General features: G+C 53.1%; 1 protein-coding gene across 5 annotated transcripts in view; it reads left to right on the top strand.

The window, feature by feature from the left end:
- TMEM184B (transmembrane protein 184B) overlaps positions 1-15,891 on the top strand; it is a 39,141-nt gene that overhangs the window by 21,979 nt on the left and 1,271 nt on the right. For all 5 annotated transcript variants that reach the window (XM_074226927.1, XM_074226923.1, XM_074226926.1 and 2 more), the window contains 7 exons: positions 267-510; positions 998-1,163; positions 5,405-5,495; positions 6,217-6,292; positions 12,640-12,731; positions 13,083-13,252; positions 14,125-14,319. In XM_074226927.1, coding sequence (XP_074083028.1) covers positions 319-510; positions 998-1,163; positions 5,405-5,495; positions 6,217-6,292; positions 12,640-12,731; positions 13,083-13,252; positions 14,125-14,319 — 982 coding nt within the window. In that variant the 5' untranslated portion in view covers positions 267-318. The remainder of the gene's footprint in view (positions 1-266; positions 511-997; positions 1,164-5,404; positions 5,496-6,216; positions 6,293-12,639; positions 12,732-13,082; positions 13,253-14,124; positions 14,320-15,891) is intronic.

Genomic DNA, 15,891 nt, shown 5'->3' with positions numbered 1-15,891 from the left:
CCAGACCCTCTTCATTCCTCTGCATTCCCTCTGGGAATCATTTCCCGTACTACATGTGTTGTCTACCATCTCCCCATTAGAGTGTAAGCTCCTGAGGGCAGGGGCTGACTTTTAGGGCTTTTTGGTAGCCCACCTTTAGGCCTGCACCTGCCCCACAGTAAGCCCAGGTCAGACGGGTTTAGTATCGATTGTCCACCAATCCATTGTCTCACTTGTACTCTGAGAAGCCCCCTGACCGAGACTTGACTCTTTTCTTTCCTCTCCAGGCTCAGGTCCCCCTCTAGGGCTTCCCTGAGGGAAGCCACACCAGAAAGCACCATGATGGTGACCCAGGCTGTGCTGGCCCCAGAGCCAGCCTCCCCCCCGACCACTGCAGCCCCTGTCAGCTTCTCCTGGGTCCCTGAAGGCAGCCCGACTGCCATGGAGCAGCCCATCTTCCTGATGACCACCGCAGCCCAGGCCATCTCCGGCTTCTTTGTGTGGACGGCACTGCTCATCACTGGTCATCAGGTGAGCATCAAGGCCACCACCTCTCTCCCCTGGGCCCCTAAACTCGGACCTTGATGGAGGAGGGGCAAGCAGGTGCAAGGACTGTGTCCCATTTGGGCTGGATTGTTGGGCCTCTGGGCAGCCTGGTTGTGGCACTGCACTCCCAGCGAAGGGCTGCCCCCCCTGGGCCTACCTGTTTGAGGGGGGCCTGGAGGAGCTGACTCTTTTTCCCGGCCACTTCCTGTCAGTCAGTATCCCAGGATGCTTCCTGGAGCCAGGCTGAATTTCCTCTGCCAGCGTCCCACTTGTGGAGCTCCCAAGGCCCTTCACGGGCTGGGGAAGGGGGCAAGGGGTTCCCACTTTATAGTTGGAGCAGCCATCTCCAAGAGGTTCCAGTACCTTCTGAGCCAGTCTTGAACCCACCTGTTCAAGTTCACTGTTGGGCTGGGCAGTCCCTGAGCCCCCCCCCCCCCCAGGCTCACGCTGCCCTTCCTGGCTCTGCCCACAGATCTACAGACACCTGCGCTGCTACAGCTGCCCCAATGAGCAGCGCTACATCGTGCGCATCCTCTTCATCGTGCCTATCTATGCCTTTGACTCCTGGCTCAGCCTGCTCTTCTTCACCAATGACCAGTACTATGTTTACTTTGGCACCGTGAGGGACTGCTATGAGGGTAAGGCCCTGGCAGGGGCACGGGGGCCAGCCCAGATGCCGTGGGAGGGAACGTTGCCCCAATGCCCGCTTCTTCCTGGCAGTCCTCAGGCTTCACTGCCCAGCCTGCTCAGCATTGGGTGGGCACACCCCAGCCTCAGTGTCTCCGGGTCTCAGTTGACTGGAGGCAGTTTTCTCAGAACTTCGTTGGCTGAGCCTTCCCGAGGTGATTGAAGGTCCTTTGGTGCCAAGGCTCCCAGCCCCCCTTCCCACCGTGGGAGGCCATTGCCAACAGACTTTTTCTTCTGGTCCATCCTAATGGTGGTGGGGAGTATCCGGGAGAGATCCCTCAGTGTGGAGCCCATCCTGGTGGTCTTTGGATTTGTGGCCCAGCACTGCTCTCGGCCGCACTCACCTGCACAAAGGGCCAGTGGGCAGGCCCCTTCTTTACCCTTTCTCTCAGCTGAGGTGTGAGCCCCCCCACAGAAGAGGCCAGCCCCCCCCCCATTGATGACTCATTTCCCTGCAGCGGCCCTAGGAGGCGGGCAGTGCCAGCCATGCCCCCAGAGATGGAGGTGCTCAATGTGGTTGGGGAATTGTCTGTGATTATGTGACAGGTCAGTGAGGGGACCAGATGGAACAGGGGAGCCCCTCTTCCTCTTCCACTCTTCTCTGCCTGAACCACCAGAACCTCTTCCTTCTTCCTCCTCAAAGCCCCTAGAGACCGACAGGGGAGTGGTGCCTTTTCCTAGAAGGGCCAGCCTCTTTCCATGTACTTCTTGCTGCCTCTGGAGGCATCCTGGAGATTAAAACAGAGAAGCCCCCCATTTGAAGAGGAAATAAGGCACAGAGTCCACACCTGCCCCAGGCAGAAGGCCCAGGGGAGCCCCTCCAGAATTCTCCCTCTCCCCTCAGCACTATCATGAGGTTGAGCCCCCCAGGGGAAGCCCCAAGGCCTCCTGGGTGGGAGGGCACGGAAGGAGCAGCAGGCTTCTGGGGGCTCCCCTGGAGAGCAGAGGAGGACCGAAGGTCCTGGGCACCTGAGAGGTGGCAGTGATGCAGTGATGGTGATGGATGGGCCACCTTGTTCCCCTCCTGCCCCTCCCCCCATAGAGCCCAGGTAAGAGCCAGCAGGAAGTCTGTTCCTGTGGAGCTCATCTCCCAGCAACGCAGCCTCACGCCCTTCCTCTGAGGGTGTTTGTAAACAGCAAAACACCTGCTGGGGGAGGGGTCCAGGCTTCCTGGAAGGCCCCAGCTTTGGGCATCTCTGGTCAGGGGGCCAGCCTCCCAGCCTTCTCCTTCTGGCACCTGGGATCACTTCCCTGCGGCCTCCTTCTTCTGGTGTGTGGTGGCAGCTGCCCCTTCAGAGTGTGTGCATCTCTGCATGGGGGAGCATGCGTGTGTGAGATGTCTCTCATGTCCCTTTCCTTCTTTCCTTTTGCTCTCTGACTTCTGGGAAGGGGGTTGTCGGGGCAAGGGGGGCGGTTCCTGTACCTTAAGGACAGGGAAGACCTTTGCGCTGTCATGGATTTCGGGGCTTCTCCAGGCCTGTTTCCATTTTCCTTCCCTCTGGGCTTCCTATCCAACATAAGCTAGGAGGTCCCAGGCCATGGTGGGCTGGGTTTGTGATCCCCTCGAGGGGCTGAGCAGAGGAGGTCGTCATCCATCCCCCTGGCCTGGGTATGAATTCGGGTTCAGTCCCCCCCCCAAGAGGAACTTGTCTCTTCTTCCCTCTGAGGAACATTGGGGATCCCCTTCATTGTATAGTCGAGGAAATGGTGACTCAGGACAATGGGGGCCCTCATCCAGGGCCAAGCCAGAAGGAAGGGGAACCAGGATTTGACACCAGACCTCGGGTTCCCAATCCAGAATGCTGGTTCCCCTGCAGTACTTTGTCCTGGGGGAGCACCTCCTTTGGGAGGGTTGTTGAGGGGTCCAGGGAATGGCAGAAAGGCCCTTGCCCTCAAGAGATGCCAACAGTCTCTTGGGAGAGGCCAGATGTAGGCCATCATGGGATAGTGTGGTGGTCGTCGCCTCTGGCTGCCCAGGACAGCCATACCCTGACGAAACTTCCTGGTGTTGCTGGTCTTGGCTGTGGAGGGATTTCAGGAACTGAGGCACAGAAAGAGGAACTGGGTGTTAATTGGAGCCTCGGAGGCCAGCCAGAACCCCCCCCCCATTGTCAAAGATCCTAGGAGCCTGGATCTAGGGAGGACTTCCCACAAAGTACAGTGACTCTCTCAAGGTCCTTCAGCTACTAAGTGGGACAGGATTTCTTTAGCACTGAGGAGTCTGTGCCCATCATAGTCCGCAAGGAGGAAGACAAAACTGAACAAGCGAACTCAGAATTCTAAGCATCGAGTGGAGCTTGAGAGGACGAGAGAGCCTGTGGGGAGGCCAGGGAACCAGGGCTGAGGATGCAGGCAGCCCCTAGAGGGAAGGAACCCCCCACCCTGATTTAGGTGGGGGCCACCTCCCCCCAGTCTGGGAACCTAGGGGCATCTCAGGCCTGGCCAAAATGAGAATCCCTGAGGCTCTTCCTTGCTGTGAATATTCAGGAGCAAGTTATATAAGATGCCAGAGTCCATTAAGAGGTGTCTCTCCACCCTTTGTGGTGTTGGCTTCTGGAGAGGGGTGGAATTCCTCTTAGGGGTTAGAGCACTGGAGGGGTGATGGAGCCAACCCTTGATCAGCACATGGTTGGGGGGCATAATGAGGGGCGGGCAGTGGGGGAGTAGAGGTCAGGGTGGGGAGAATAAGGGGAAGGGGGTGACAGAAGATCCAGAGGTAGGGCAGTGGGGGCAGGAAAAGGGGGATTAGAGAGTCAGGGGAGGAGCCCGAATAAAAGGCAGGTGATGGGGGTAAGGAGAAGCAACAGATTCAGAAGGGTCTCACTGGGCTGTTCTGTCCTGATGCTCACCTCTGAGACTGTCCTCAAGGGCATGGGCAGACGGGGAAATGACCCCTTGGCTGTTTTCAGTCAAACTTCTGCTGAGGGCAGAGTTCTTGTTTGCCCATTTGACCATGCCCTCACATCCTTCCTGGACCAACTTTGTGGTGTGTTGGCTGAGGTAGGTGCTCCAGCCACCTGGGCAAGGTGTGGACAGAGACTTTTCCCAGCTCTCCCCGGGGTCTGCCACCAGGCGGCCAATTCTTTAAAAAGTGTCTAGGATCAGTTCCTAGGATAAACTCTTGAATTTAGCTTGTCAGTGCTTCACCACCGTGCCCCTACCCAGCTTTCTCACCAAACTGGTCCACACGCGTGTGACATTCCAGCCGCCATCTTTGTGCCACCCAGAACCTCTGCCCTTCCCCTTTGCACAAAGGCTTTTCTGATTCCCCAGTAGCCAGTGCCCTCCCTCCCAAATCACCTGGCATCTTTGTATGGAGGATGTCTGTGGTTTAGCCAGGCTCTTCGCCCTCGCTGGAATGGACACTCCTGGTTTCCCTCTGGTGCCCAGCTTCCCAGGGGATGTCATTCTTGCTCCACATGGCCTTGCCCCTCTGGCCGACCTGGGATTGGCAGGCAGGCTTTTCCTCTGGTTCTCCCCTGCTTCTTTTGCTCAGGGATTCTGATCCCTTCTGGCACCTAAGGACTGTTATCCATGTGTTTTTTCAGATTCAACTAAATTTTGTTTCCAGGTCCACATTTTCTCCCTCCGACCTTCCCCCACCTATCCCCCATTAAAAATAGGATGATCAAACAAAACAACTGATAGCTCTATTGCCCTGAACCCTCTTCCCAGTGACCCCAGGGAGGGGCCAGGCTTGTGGGTAATTTTGAACTTGGCGGGGGGGCTTGTTGCCTCTAGTGGATACATAGGAGATTGTGGGGCTGGGATGGGAAGCCCACTGGGACTGTTTCCCTCTGACTCTTCCTTGCCTCATCTCCCCTGTCTCCCATCCCCCCATTCTGCCGTCTTACTCTGAGTAGACTCCAGCTTTGGCCTTGATGTGGCAATGGTTGGGACTGATGATGGGGGTCCTTGTTCTTAGGACTGACCCAGACTCCGTTCCCATCCATGTAGGGCTTTCAGCCAATCTCTCAACCCCTCCCCAGTTTATCCCCCTTCTGTTCTCCGACTGGGATAGGGATACCTGTTTTTCATGAACTGGTGTCGCTCCCCCTGGTGTTGTCAGGCCTGGCTTCATCTTCTGTTTTGACATGCCCCATGTAGCATTGTGCCCAGGCGGATTGAAGCCACCGCCACCTTGTTTGTCTCCCAGATGTTGATTTGTGGCCTTCGGGTCCTTTCTCCACAGCTTTTGTCATCTACAACTTTCTGAGTCTCTGCTATGAGTATCTTGGAGGCGAGAGTGCCATCATGTCCGAGATCCGAGGGAAGTCCATCGAGTGAGTATTGGGCCCTAGCAGCTCCTTCCCTCTCCCCAAAACTCTGCCTCTTTGTTCCCTGGGTCCGATTCCTTTGAGGGTGCCCCATCTCAGGAGCGAGAGAAGAGCCTCCTCCAAGGAGCCTTGACTCCCCAGACCCCAGTCTCTCTCCTGATCAGTCACATTGTGTCTACCCTAGCCAAAGCTCCATGGGAGGGGGCTGGTTCTTCTGGCCTGTCTCTCCACCTCTCATGGCACCCAGCCCTTGTGCATCTCTTGTGGAATCCAGCAAAAGGGGATTGAACCCCATGTGTGTGATGAGACCAGGGCCAAGTCAAATTGGAAAAGATGGACCCTTCCTGCAGGCAGGGAGTTTGTGAGAATCCTCACAATCCAGCTGCAGAAATGCCCAGTCTGCACCAGTTAATGGACGATTATTCTCTGTGCTCTGACCCCTCATCTTTTTCCCTTTGGGCCCATGTTCCCTAGGGTCATTCCTGCAACATCCCTGTTCCTCTTTTTCCCTGAAGCTCATTACTCCCCACTGTCCCTCTCTTCAGGTTGACCAGTCCTACAGAGGGGTTAAGGTTACCACCCCACAGCTAAGCATTTTTATCTCATGGCCTTTATTTTGACTGGTCTCCCTGGTGTTCTTCAACCACCTTTCTTCCCCCAACCATCACTTTATCTCCCACTATTGGGGGGTTCCTGCTTTTCTGATCATTCACCATCTCTCTTTTAGGTCTAGCTGTATGTATGGTACCTGCTGCCTCTGGGGAAAGACATACTCTATTGGCTTTCTCAGGTTCTGCAAACAGGTATGGGCAAGGGCACCTCCCTGGGCAGTGGGTACTAGGCTTGCAGACCAGGGAGATGTCTCATTACTGTTGACACTGAATCAGATGATTCGGGAGCTGAAAGACTGGAAGCATGGGTTTGAATGTGATCAAGGTCAGATGAGGAAACAGAGACAGGCTCCTGGCAGCAAGGGGACTGGTCCTCTGATTCCCAGGCAGGAGTATTTCCTTGGATGGAGAGGTGGTTGAGTCTGTTTCAGAAGCAGAAGACACCCCCCCAAGGGAGCCCCAAGGCTTGGCCCTAGTTTAAGATCAGCCAGGAGACCTGTCTTTTCTTTCTGAATCCTTGTCACCACAGGCCCATCTTGTTAAGGAAGTGTGAGTCCCAGCTGGGGAGGCTTGGATCTTGATACAGGAACCAGCCCCCAAGAACCCATGAGGGAGCACTTTGGGAGGAGAAGCCGGCCCTAGAAGCTTAGTCATTGTGACTAGGGTGGGTATGTGGGAGAATTGTTAGACATGTGAGAGCTGGAGGTGGAGGTCAGGAGGCCTTTGGTTTGTGGCCAGTGTAAGGTTCATATCATTCGAATCTCATATTCCCAGCAGACCCCCCCCCCATTGACTGTTCTCCCTTATCTCATAGAGGATCCCCAAGAATCAGCCCCAAGGCTTCCTGGGTGGCAGGGCCTGCCTCACCAAGCTGCCCCAGCCCCTCCAATGATGCATGGTCTCTCAGCACCCTGCTCCCCCAGGCCCCCCCCCCCCCAGATCACTCTCCTTGCCCCCTTCATTGTACAGAACTCAGAAGCCAGTGGCAGCTCAGCTTGCATTCTGGTCGAGTGGCCGCTTGAGGGGATGGGGTTGGAATGGTGACTGGGGATTGGTCTCCCTGATGTTCTCCGACCCCCTTTCTCCCCCAACCATGGAGGACCCTGGGGAGGGGGCGGCTCTGAGCCCAGGGGAGACCTCTGCCCCTGTTTCATGCCACAACTTCCCACTTCATGTCCTGGATCTGTCAAAATTTTGCCACTGAAATCTCAGGGAACTCGTAAACAATCCACAGACCAAAACTAGATGTTCCATCCCTGGGTTCATGGCTCTCCTTGACTCAAGTGTTTTGTTTTTGTTTTTGTGTTTTTATTTTTGTCTTGTGTTCACCAGCCAGGCTCACCTACTAGGAGCATGGGATGCTGAGATGGGCAAAGGAAATTATTGTAGTCTTGGGCCTATTTGGTGAAATAATCCTGTTCTATCCCCATCTCTCCTCCACCATCCTCTTCTAATTGTGAGCCTTTCAGAGGTTCTCTCTGATATTGGCCCTGAGTCTAATAGCTCCTTAAAGGGCATGGCCAGAATCTAGTCTGCCCAATTCCCAGGCCCAGTTCTCTCTGATATTGCCCCTTGCTTCCCATGGTCAGTCATCTTACACTGATCTCCCTGGTGTTCCCACCCCCTTTCTCCCACAACTGTCGCTTACACTGAGATTTTTTTTTCTTATTTTACTAACTGGGGTCTTGGTGAGCATCAAGGGAATGGTTGGAATTCAGCCAGTTCAAATCTAAGGAAAGCAGAATGGGTCTTTTGAGAAAGACCCCCATGTCCCAGAGGACATCGCTTCTTGCCTCCTGGCACAGTCTGGGGCTGGTCTCTGGGCCCTGGGCCAGCCCCAGAGTCATGGTGTTTGCAAATTGCTATTTCAGAATACTTAGAAAACTGTTTTGTTTCATGGTGTTTTCTTCTGATCAAGGTTGTATTTTTAAGTATTTGTTTGAACTTGGAAGACTAGATGTATCTGTTTGAGTCTGGTTGTGGTGGCTTTAATGAGAATAATTAGAAATGAGCCCACACAAAAGCCCTAATCTGGAGCTTAATTGATGAGGAGATGCCAATGGGTCTTGAAAGATTAAGCCTGTGGCGAGATGCCAATGAGTCCTGGAAGGGCATGCTAGTGGTGAAGAGATGCCAATAGGTCCTCAAAGGTCATGCCAGTGGATCTAGCAGCCTGCTATGCTGGAATGCCATCCCGCAGGGACACACTCAGTTCAGAGTCATCTTTTACTAGTAGGCCAAGGAGGAGATGCTGAATTCTTTGACCGTGGCAACCTGTGAAACCAAGGCAAATGATGTGTTCCCTTTGCTCCTGTACCGTGATGTGGAGTTGTTGGTGCTTTCCACGGGAGGTCCTTGTCTAATGCCAGTGAGCCACCTCCACACCCAACACTGAACGGGAAATCCTTTCGTGTCTTGGATCTCCGTTTCCCTCTACCCCCACTCCACTTTGGCATTCTGGGGAATCTGATGGACTTCTCAGGTTGCCTTGGCTTCAAATGCATGCATAAAATACATGGGATTACAACAGAAGCCATTCCTATGAAAATCATTGTTTAAATTTTTTTTAAGTTCACCGTCTGTAGGTTAAATCTCTGTACAAGGGGACCTAGACCAGAAGACAAAAAGGAAGGAAAGAAACATTTATTAAGGACCTAGTTACAGATATGTCATGTGATCAGAGGATGGTTCTGTCTTTATTCTCATTTGAAAGTTGAGAAAACTGAGGCAAACAGGTGAAGTGACTTGCTCCCCAAACTGTATTTGAGCTCAGATCTTCCTGATTCTAGGCCCCATGTTCTATTCATTGTACCACTTAGCTCCCTTTAAGAATTTTCACTGAGTGCAGGGGGGACTCACAGATTCTTCAGAGAGAGATAATGAGGGAATTGATTTTATCCTTCATCCAACAACAATAAAAAACATTATTTCTTAAGATGTTTCTTCAGCTTCTCTTGCAGGGCTCATAAAGATAATTTGCAAAAGACCAGGATAAATATAATTACAGCTTCTTAGATCTCTCACAGAGCAGAGAGGAAGAAAAGTCTACATTTACAATCCAATTTATAACCCACCCAAATTACATTGGTGTATATTTTAAATAGTAACTTCAGTGCAATAGCAAGGGGAAGATGGCTAAAGGGAAAAAAAATGATGTTAGAAAATTAGTCACAAATGAGGCCACAGATTTGTAGACAACCCAGATCCTCCTTTCTATCTATTAAGAATACTTTCTTCAAGAAAAAGATCTGGGAGGCATTGGATATTATTAGTTCCAAACAACATCATAAAATTGACATTGTATGCTAACAGGAAACTTCTGGATGTTGATAAGGAAATTTATTACAACAGAGTTTGAAATCAATATAGAATAAAAATGAGTCACTCTTGCAGGTAATTGAGACAATTCTAATCTAAACTATTGGTGCCTCGGAATATTAAATGGACAGAAGAATATACATGGATGCAGATCATCACTAGTTGCTAAGGAAGCTTAGTCAGTATAAACTGACCAAACAGCCTCAACCATCAAACTCTCTTACAAAGCAGAGGTACTTGACTCCAGTTTAAATCAGTGAGATCTTACAGAGAAGGATGGGAGAAGTTTGAGTAGTTTCCTTTAATGAAATGTCAAGATGCTCTGGAATGAGATCCCATTGACTGAAAGCTTAGCGGGAAACCCAGTGTAACTAGACTGTCTCAGCAGTAAGTATTGATGAACCTGAAGGATGACCAACAGAATAAAAATGGCGGCGATCTACCAAGATTTCTACAACAGATTTTCTCTCCATGAATAACTCTGGGACCAACATGTTCAGGCTGTCACAGGCCCCAGTGGGTAATTTGAAATAAGACTTGGCTCTAAAGAAGCAAAGAGGAGAAGACAAAGGTGAGCCATGCCAGAGGGATAGTCTTAAGATTCTGAAAGAAGGAAAACATTGGGGAAAAAATGGAAAAAAATGACTATTTGGGAAAATGTATGGATCTTGTTACACTTTTTTTAAGGCAATCATAAACTGCCTCCTGTCTCCTGGATTTTATTTACTAAGGTCATTTACACCCTTTGTGAACTTCCCCAGGATGGCGTGCATGAAAAGGAAGCAGGCAACTCTGGTCAGTGATTCTGTGAAGGGTTTCTCAACTCTACATTACTCTGTTGCCTCATTGTTGAAGAGAGACCAAGATACAACTCTATGTTTAGCTTGGAGAAGATCATTTGATTCTATGGAACAAAATGGCCAGTCAGTCAACATTGATTAAGCACCATCTCTGGTTAAGGCCCTGCACTAAACTGCACAAAAAGGCAAAAAAAAAACCCCAAAACTGACAGTGCCTGCCTTCCTGGAGTTTCCACCCCCCCTAGACCAGGAGCTTTCCCCAGAGATAAATTGGTGCACACTGGTACCGAGGCCTGGAGGGCTTTCTTCCAACCTTTTATCTTCATACATATATGGAAAATTAGGAGTTTTTTAAAAAGTCAAAACTTTTTTTCAGTTTCCTATTTGATGACCAAAAACCTAAAATGGTCACATATGCTCCCCAAAGGTATTTGCCCTACTCCTGTGTGAATTCCACCTCGAAGAGGATGTGGTGTGGATTGCAAAAGGCCTCCCAAGTCCCCTCTGTGCAGTCCATCATCAAGCCAGGATTCATCATAATCCACAGCAGAAAAACCAAGTGGATGAAGAGGACCTTTAATCCACATGCCACAGGGCCGTTGAAAGGACAGAGCAGAGGAATGGTCGAGCGGCCAGATCTGTGGGATAGACACTGCAGCCAGCCCCAAACCAGGCCCAAAGTGAATAGGAAGAGCGATGCGGAAATGGCTCCATGCCCTTGGCTGACCCAAGCATCTCAGAATGGATTTTCAGAGACATTTTCCTTTCTAAGGAAACCAAGCCTGTTTTTAATACCATTCTTTTTTTTCTAGTGATGTGATATGGTGTGAATTCCAGTGACAGTGAGTCATGAAATTCCAGGGATGTGAGTCGTGAAATTCCAGTGTCTGAAGAATTAAAAGTTGTGGGACATTCCCACGTGAAGGGAGAGACACGCAGGGGGAACATAAGCCATGAAAAATGGTGGTCCTTTCCCTTCTACAAGTGTTTGTTAAGCCTCTCTTTCAGATGAGGTGATCAAAGAGGAATGGGGTCCTTGCAGAAAAGGATCGGCTGAGATCCCTGCCCTGGCGATGAGCTCACGCACTCTTGGAGGGTTGGCTTTACTTAGAAGGGCCGAATATAGTCACATCAGGGCCTGGAAGGGAAGGGCTTCACTTTGCAGAGTCCAGGAACCAGGCTCAGGGAAGGAAGAGATGACCCTGAGGTGACCCAGCTGGCCCAGCTTTTCCACTGGCCCTTACAGCTTCCGCTGGTCCCATTTGGGTAGAGGACATTGTTTCCTGTCTGGCTTTGTTCCTGACCTCTCCCTCTGCCCCACCTCCCCAATTTTATCAATGCAGATAAGAGGCATAATGATTTCCATTGCCCAGGGCCAGTGGTCCTGGGGTGGGCCAGGGTTAGAGGCCTGCCCTCTCAAACCTCTGGAAACTTCAGGTAGATGACTCTGTCACTCACCTGGGTGATCTTGAATCAGACTTTCCGTGTCCCTCTCAACTATCACACCTGTGAGAGGCGGCTCAGTAATGGGCAGACAGTCAAGTGTCAGACATGTAGGCAGGGAGACCAGAATTCAAGTCCTGACCTCAGAACTTAGTGGATGACCCTAGCCTCAGTTTCCTCCTCTGTGAATTGGGAACCCAAATAGCACTCCTCTCCCAGGGTTGGCAGAAGTTTGCATCTACAAAGGGACCCTATAGTTCTAAACAGATGCCGCCTGCTGTGCTCCTGTGAGCCTAAGCCTTATATGGTTTTATATTTCACAAAACATTTCACTGTGGTTCTTTGCGCCCCACTCCCACTGGATTATTAGGTATCACATGAATGGTAGTTTTGTTTGGGCCCTTAATGAGAGTTTTGCAATAGTGTTCCATTTAATTAGCTGGAGCCGCCATCAGAAGTGCAAAATCAGGGCAGAGAGAATTGTCCTTGCAGCTAAGTGAGCTATTGTTTGCATTTATTGAGGCTGTGGAAGTGACCAGAAGGTTCATCTGACTATCTGACTGCGTCTAGAAAATGCCAAAAGCCAGGTCCGATTAGAGTCCAGAATGGCCAGGCTGATCGGGGGCAGGACAGGCCTGGAAGCTGCCCCTCAGAGAGCCAGCTGTAGGATGTGGAGATGGGCAGCCTGGAGGGGCCCAGGGTCATTGATGTCACCTAGAGGAAGTGGGCTGCCCAGCCTGGGTCTGGTGGGTGCCCGATGGGATGCCCCACAGCCTTCCAGATGGGGGTGTGTCTCCATGGAGTCGAGAACTGGGAGAGCCTTAGAAGTCATTTAAGGGAACCTGAGGCCCCGAGAGAAGTGAAGGCTGAGTCAGGCCCTGCTCCCGTCCCCCTGCCCCTGGCCTTGGGGCTTCTCAGGTCTCCCAAGGGCCCTTCATGCCTTGTGACTTCCTCTCACCTTCTCTTGTTTCCTTCCAGGCCACCCTGCAGTTCTGTGTGGTGAAGCCCCTCATGGCCATTAGCACAGTGATCCTCCAGGCCTTTGGAAAGTACCGGGATGGCGACTTCGAGTAAGCAGAAGCTTTGGAGAACGTTACCCCTCACCCCTTCCACGTTGGGCCGGAATTGAGAAATGGTGGGGAGAGGAGGGAGAGCATGACCCTGAGGCGTGTGTTGTATGTCTGTGTCTGTGTCTGTGTTTACGTGTTTAGCAAATTCAGATGGATTTTATTTTTAATTTAAGAAAAACCTAATGGGGGGAGTCCCCATTGTCCTCCATATAGCGCCCTCCATCGGGCTCAGTGTCCAGGTTTCCCTCTGTCTAAAGGACTGTTCTGGGTCACATGGTGCCTGGGGCCCTGGACCTGGCAGGGAAGGTGCCCACCAAGGCCACTGATGCTTGTGTCTCCTTCCTCTTGTAGCGTCACCAGCGGCTACCTCTACGTGACGATCATCTACAACATCTCGGTCAGCCTGGCCCTCTATGCTCTCTTTCTCTTCTACTTTGCCACCCGGGAGCTGCTCAGCCCCTATAGCCCCGTCCTCAAATTCTTCATGGTCAAGTCGGTCATCTTCCTTTCCTTTTGGCAAGGTGAGGCTCCGTCTGGACCACTGGGCAGAACCAGGCTTCAGCTGCGTAGCCAGGGCCCTCTGGGCCTTTCCCAGCTTCCCACTGGGCTCTTTTGCCTCCTGTCCATGCCCCGTCCTCCAAGTCCCCAGAGTGTCCTTTGCCCTCCCAGGCGGCTTCGTGATCCATGCTGGCTGAGATCGGCCAAGCCTGTGGAGGGGCTCGGCTGACTGGAGCAGCCAGGATTCTGATGCAGGTTTTGTTGTCTTGATAGTTGAGCCAGGGAAGCCCACCAGGTAAAAATGCATGTGTGGGGACCTCGGGGCTTCCCTTGTGAGGGAAGACCCAGATGTTCTCTTGCTGCTGTCACTCCTCTGACTTCTGGCAGCAGTGGGACTGTCCTGGGGCTCAGGCGCTGCTGGGGTTGGGGACAACTCTATCCGGGCTGATTGGGAAATGTGAGTCTTCAGTCCTAGGGGGAAGAGGGAGACCCTGCCCTGGGCAGCGGAGGCTGGGTGGCTCAGGGCTGCTCTTCTGGCTGCCCCGGCACAATCACTTCTCAGAGTTGACTGGGCCTCCTTTGAAGAAAAGGGGCCTCCCCCCTCACTCCAGTCTTCCAGATCCTTCTTGAAATGTCCGTTCCCTTCCCCAGCCTGGTGTCCTCCCCACCCTGCATTGGCTCCCTCCTCTCCTTGGGGCCGTCACCCATTTGGCTCAAGTGGGGGACTTCTCAAGGCAGCTAAGATCCCATCATGAGATTTCCATCTGACCCCACTGAGCTCCTGGGTCCTTCAGACCCCTGGCTTTTCTTCACGTGCCCTTCCTCCCCTCTCTTGTACCATTGGTGCCAATGGCTTAGGGCCTCCAGTCATTGCCTTCTCATTCCCCACCCCCAGGGATGCTTCTGGCCATCCTGGAGAAGTGTGGGGCCATCCCCAAGATCCACTCGGCCGAGGTGTCGGTGGGAGAGGGCACCGTGGCCGCCGGCTACCAGGACTTCATCATCTGTGTGGAAATGTTCTTCGCCTCCCTGGCCCTGCGCCATGCCTTCACCTACAAGGTCTATGCCGACAAGCGGCTAGATGCCCAAGGTAAGAATGGGGTGGCACACCTGGAGGAGGCTGCTGGCCTGGCGAGACTGGGGATGCCCTTGACCACCAGTGGGGTTTCTGCTCTTTCTGTCCGACCTCATTCATCCTTCCAGGATCCTCGGGATTAAGTGGTGGGGAGGGCAGCAGAGGAGCTCCCTGGTTCAAGTGAGGGGGAGGGAGACTCAGTGACCTGTGTGGGAGATCCAGGAGGAGGTGGTGGGGAGCCAGGGCCAGGGCTCCATCCTAGAGAGATGGGAAGGCCTCCCCAGCTGCCCCCCAGTCTCCCAAACTTCTCCCTGTTGGGCTTTGAGGGACATCCTGGAGAAAGCTTCTGGGCATGCTCTGTCACCATGAAGCTCTGCATCCTGGGGAGACAGAGGCAGGCGGAGCAATCATGGATAACCCAGGAACAGGGGGGCTGGTCAGAATTGTGTTCGGCTGGGTGGTACCCCTGCCCGCCTGGGCAATGGGGCTGGAGCACAGGTTTCTGGGACTGGTCAGATGCTTCCCTGTCCTGTCCCTGAGCCTCCCAGGTTGGAAAGACCCTCCAGAAAGCTCTGCCTTCCCCTGCCGACCCCCCCCCCCAACACACACATGAGGTTGTGGTCAGGCTGGCTGCACCTAGGGGAGGCCCCCTTCCTGTTGGGCCCGTAGAAGGAAGTTGCCAGTGTTTACTAGGGTGCCCAGGCTTAAAGAGATTGCCAGCCTCTTGCCCACCCACCCCAGGGCAGGCTGCTGGGGGGAAGGATTGATTGGGCAGAGATTTGTTTATCTGTTATGGCTGGGAGGAAGGTCCAGGCTGGGCTGGGCAAGATGAGACCAGGGGCTCCCTGATCCCTCACCGTTTCCTCCGAGGGGCCCCAGAAGGTAGCTCATGGAAGTGGGACCACCTTGGCCTGGGTCAAAGGAAAACCAGTGAGGGTCAGAGCCAGAGGAGACCAGCCTCTCCCTTCCCCCACCCCCAGTAGTGGGCCAAGCCCTGAACCCTGACTGTCAGCAGGGAAGGGACCTGGGCTAGAGGCGAATGCCCCCTGCCCTGTGGAGAGCTCCAGCCTCTGACCCAGCTAGGAGTGGCCCTGGTGCCCACCCACTGGGCCAGAGCTGGTCTTAGCTCTGCTGTCACCAGTCTGAAGCGGCCCCAGTACTCAGTAGTGACCGTTAGCGGTCGGCCAGTAAGCGTTTATTAGGCCCTTATAGTTTGCAGGCACCGAGCTAAGTCTGAAGATACAGAGGCTGCAGAAGCAGCTCCTGCCCTTGGGGAGTTTACCCTTGGGAAGAGGAGCCTGGGCCTCCCCAGCCAGGTCCTGGATTGGAGAGAGAGGGACACTGGGGTGAGCGTTGGGGTCTTGTCCCCCCCAAAGGGGCTGCACCCTGGAGGTGCAGGAAGGGACCCAAGGGAAACAGAAAGGGGAGCCAGTCCCAGTGTTGATCCACCTTGGGGTCTAGGCCGCCAAGTCAGTGGGCCCCCAACTCCAATGAGGCGAGGGGTGTGCAGCGGTTGTTGGGAGTGTTTTGTTCATTCAGTTCTCTCCCGTCTTTCTGTCTCTGGTTCCTTGTCCCTCTGTCTCTGTC

This window comes from Macrotis lagotis, chromosome 2 (genome assembly GCF_037893015.1).
Source record: "Macrotis lagotis isolate mMagLag1 chromosome 2, bilby.v1.9.chrom.fasta, whole genome shotgun sequence".
In the NCBI taxonomy this organism is placed as follows: domain Eukaryota; kingdom Metazoa; phylum Chordata; class Mammalia; order Peramelemorphia; family Peramelidae; genus Macrotis; species Macrotis lagotis.
The sequence above is the reverse complement of the archived record's forward strand: the minus strand, read 5'-3'. Positions and strand labels throughout refer to the sequence as shown.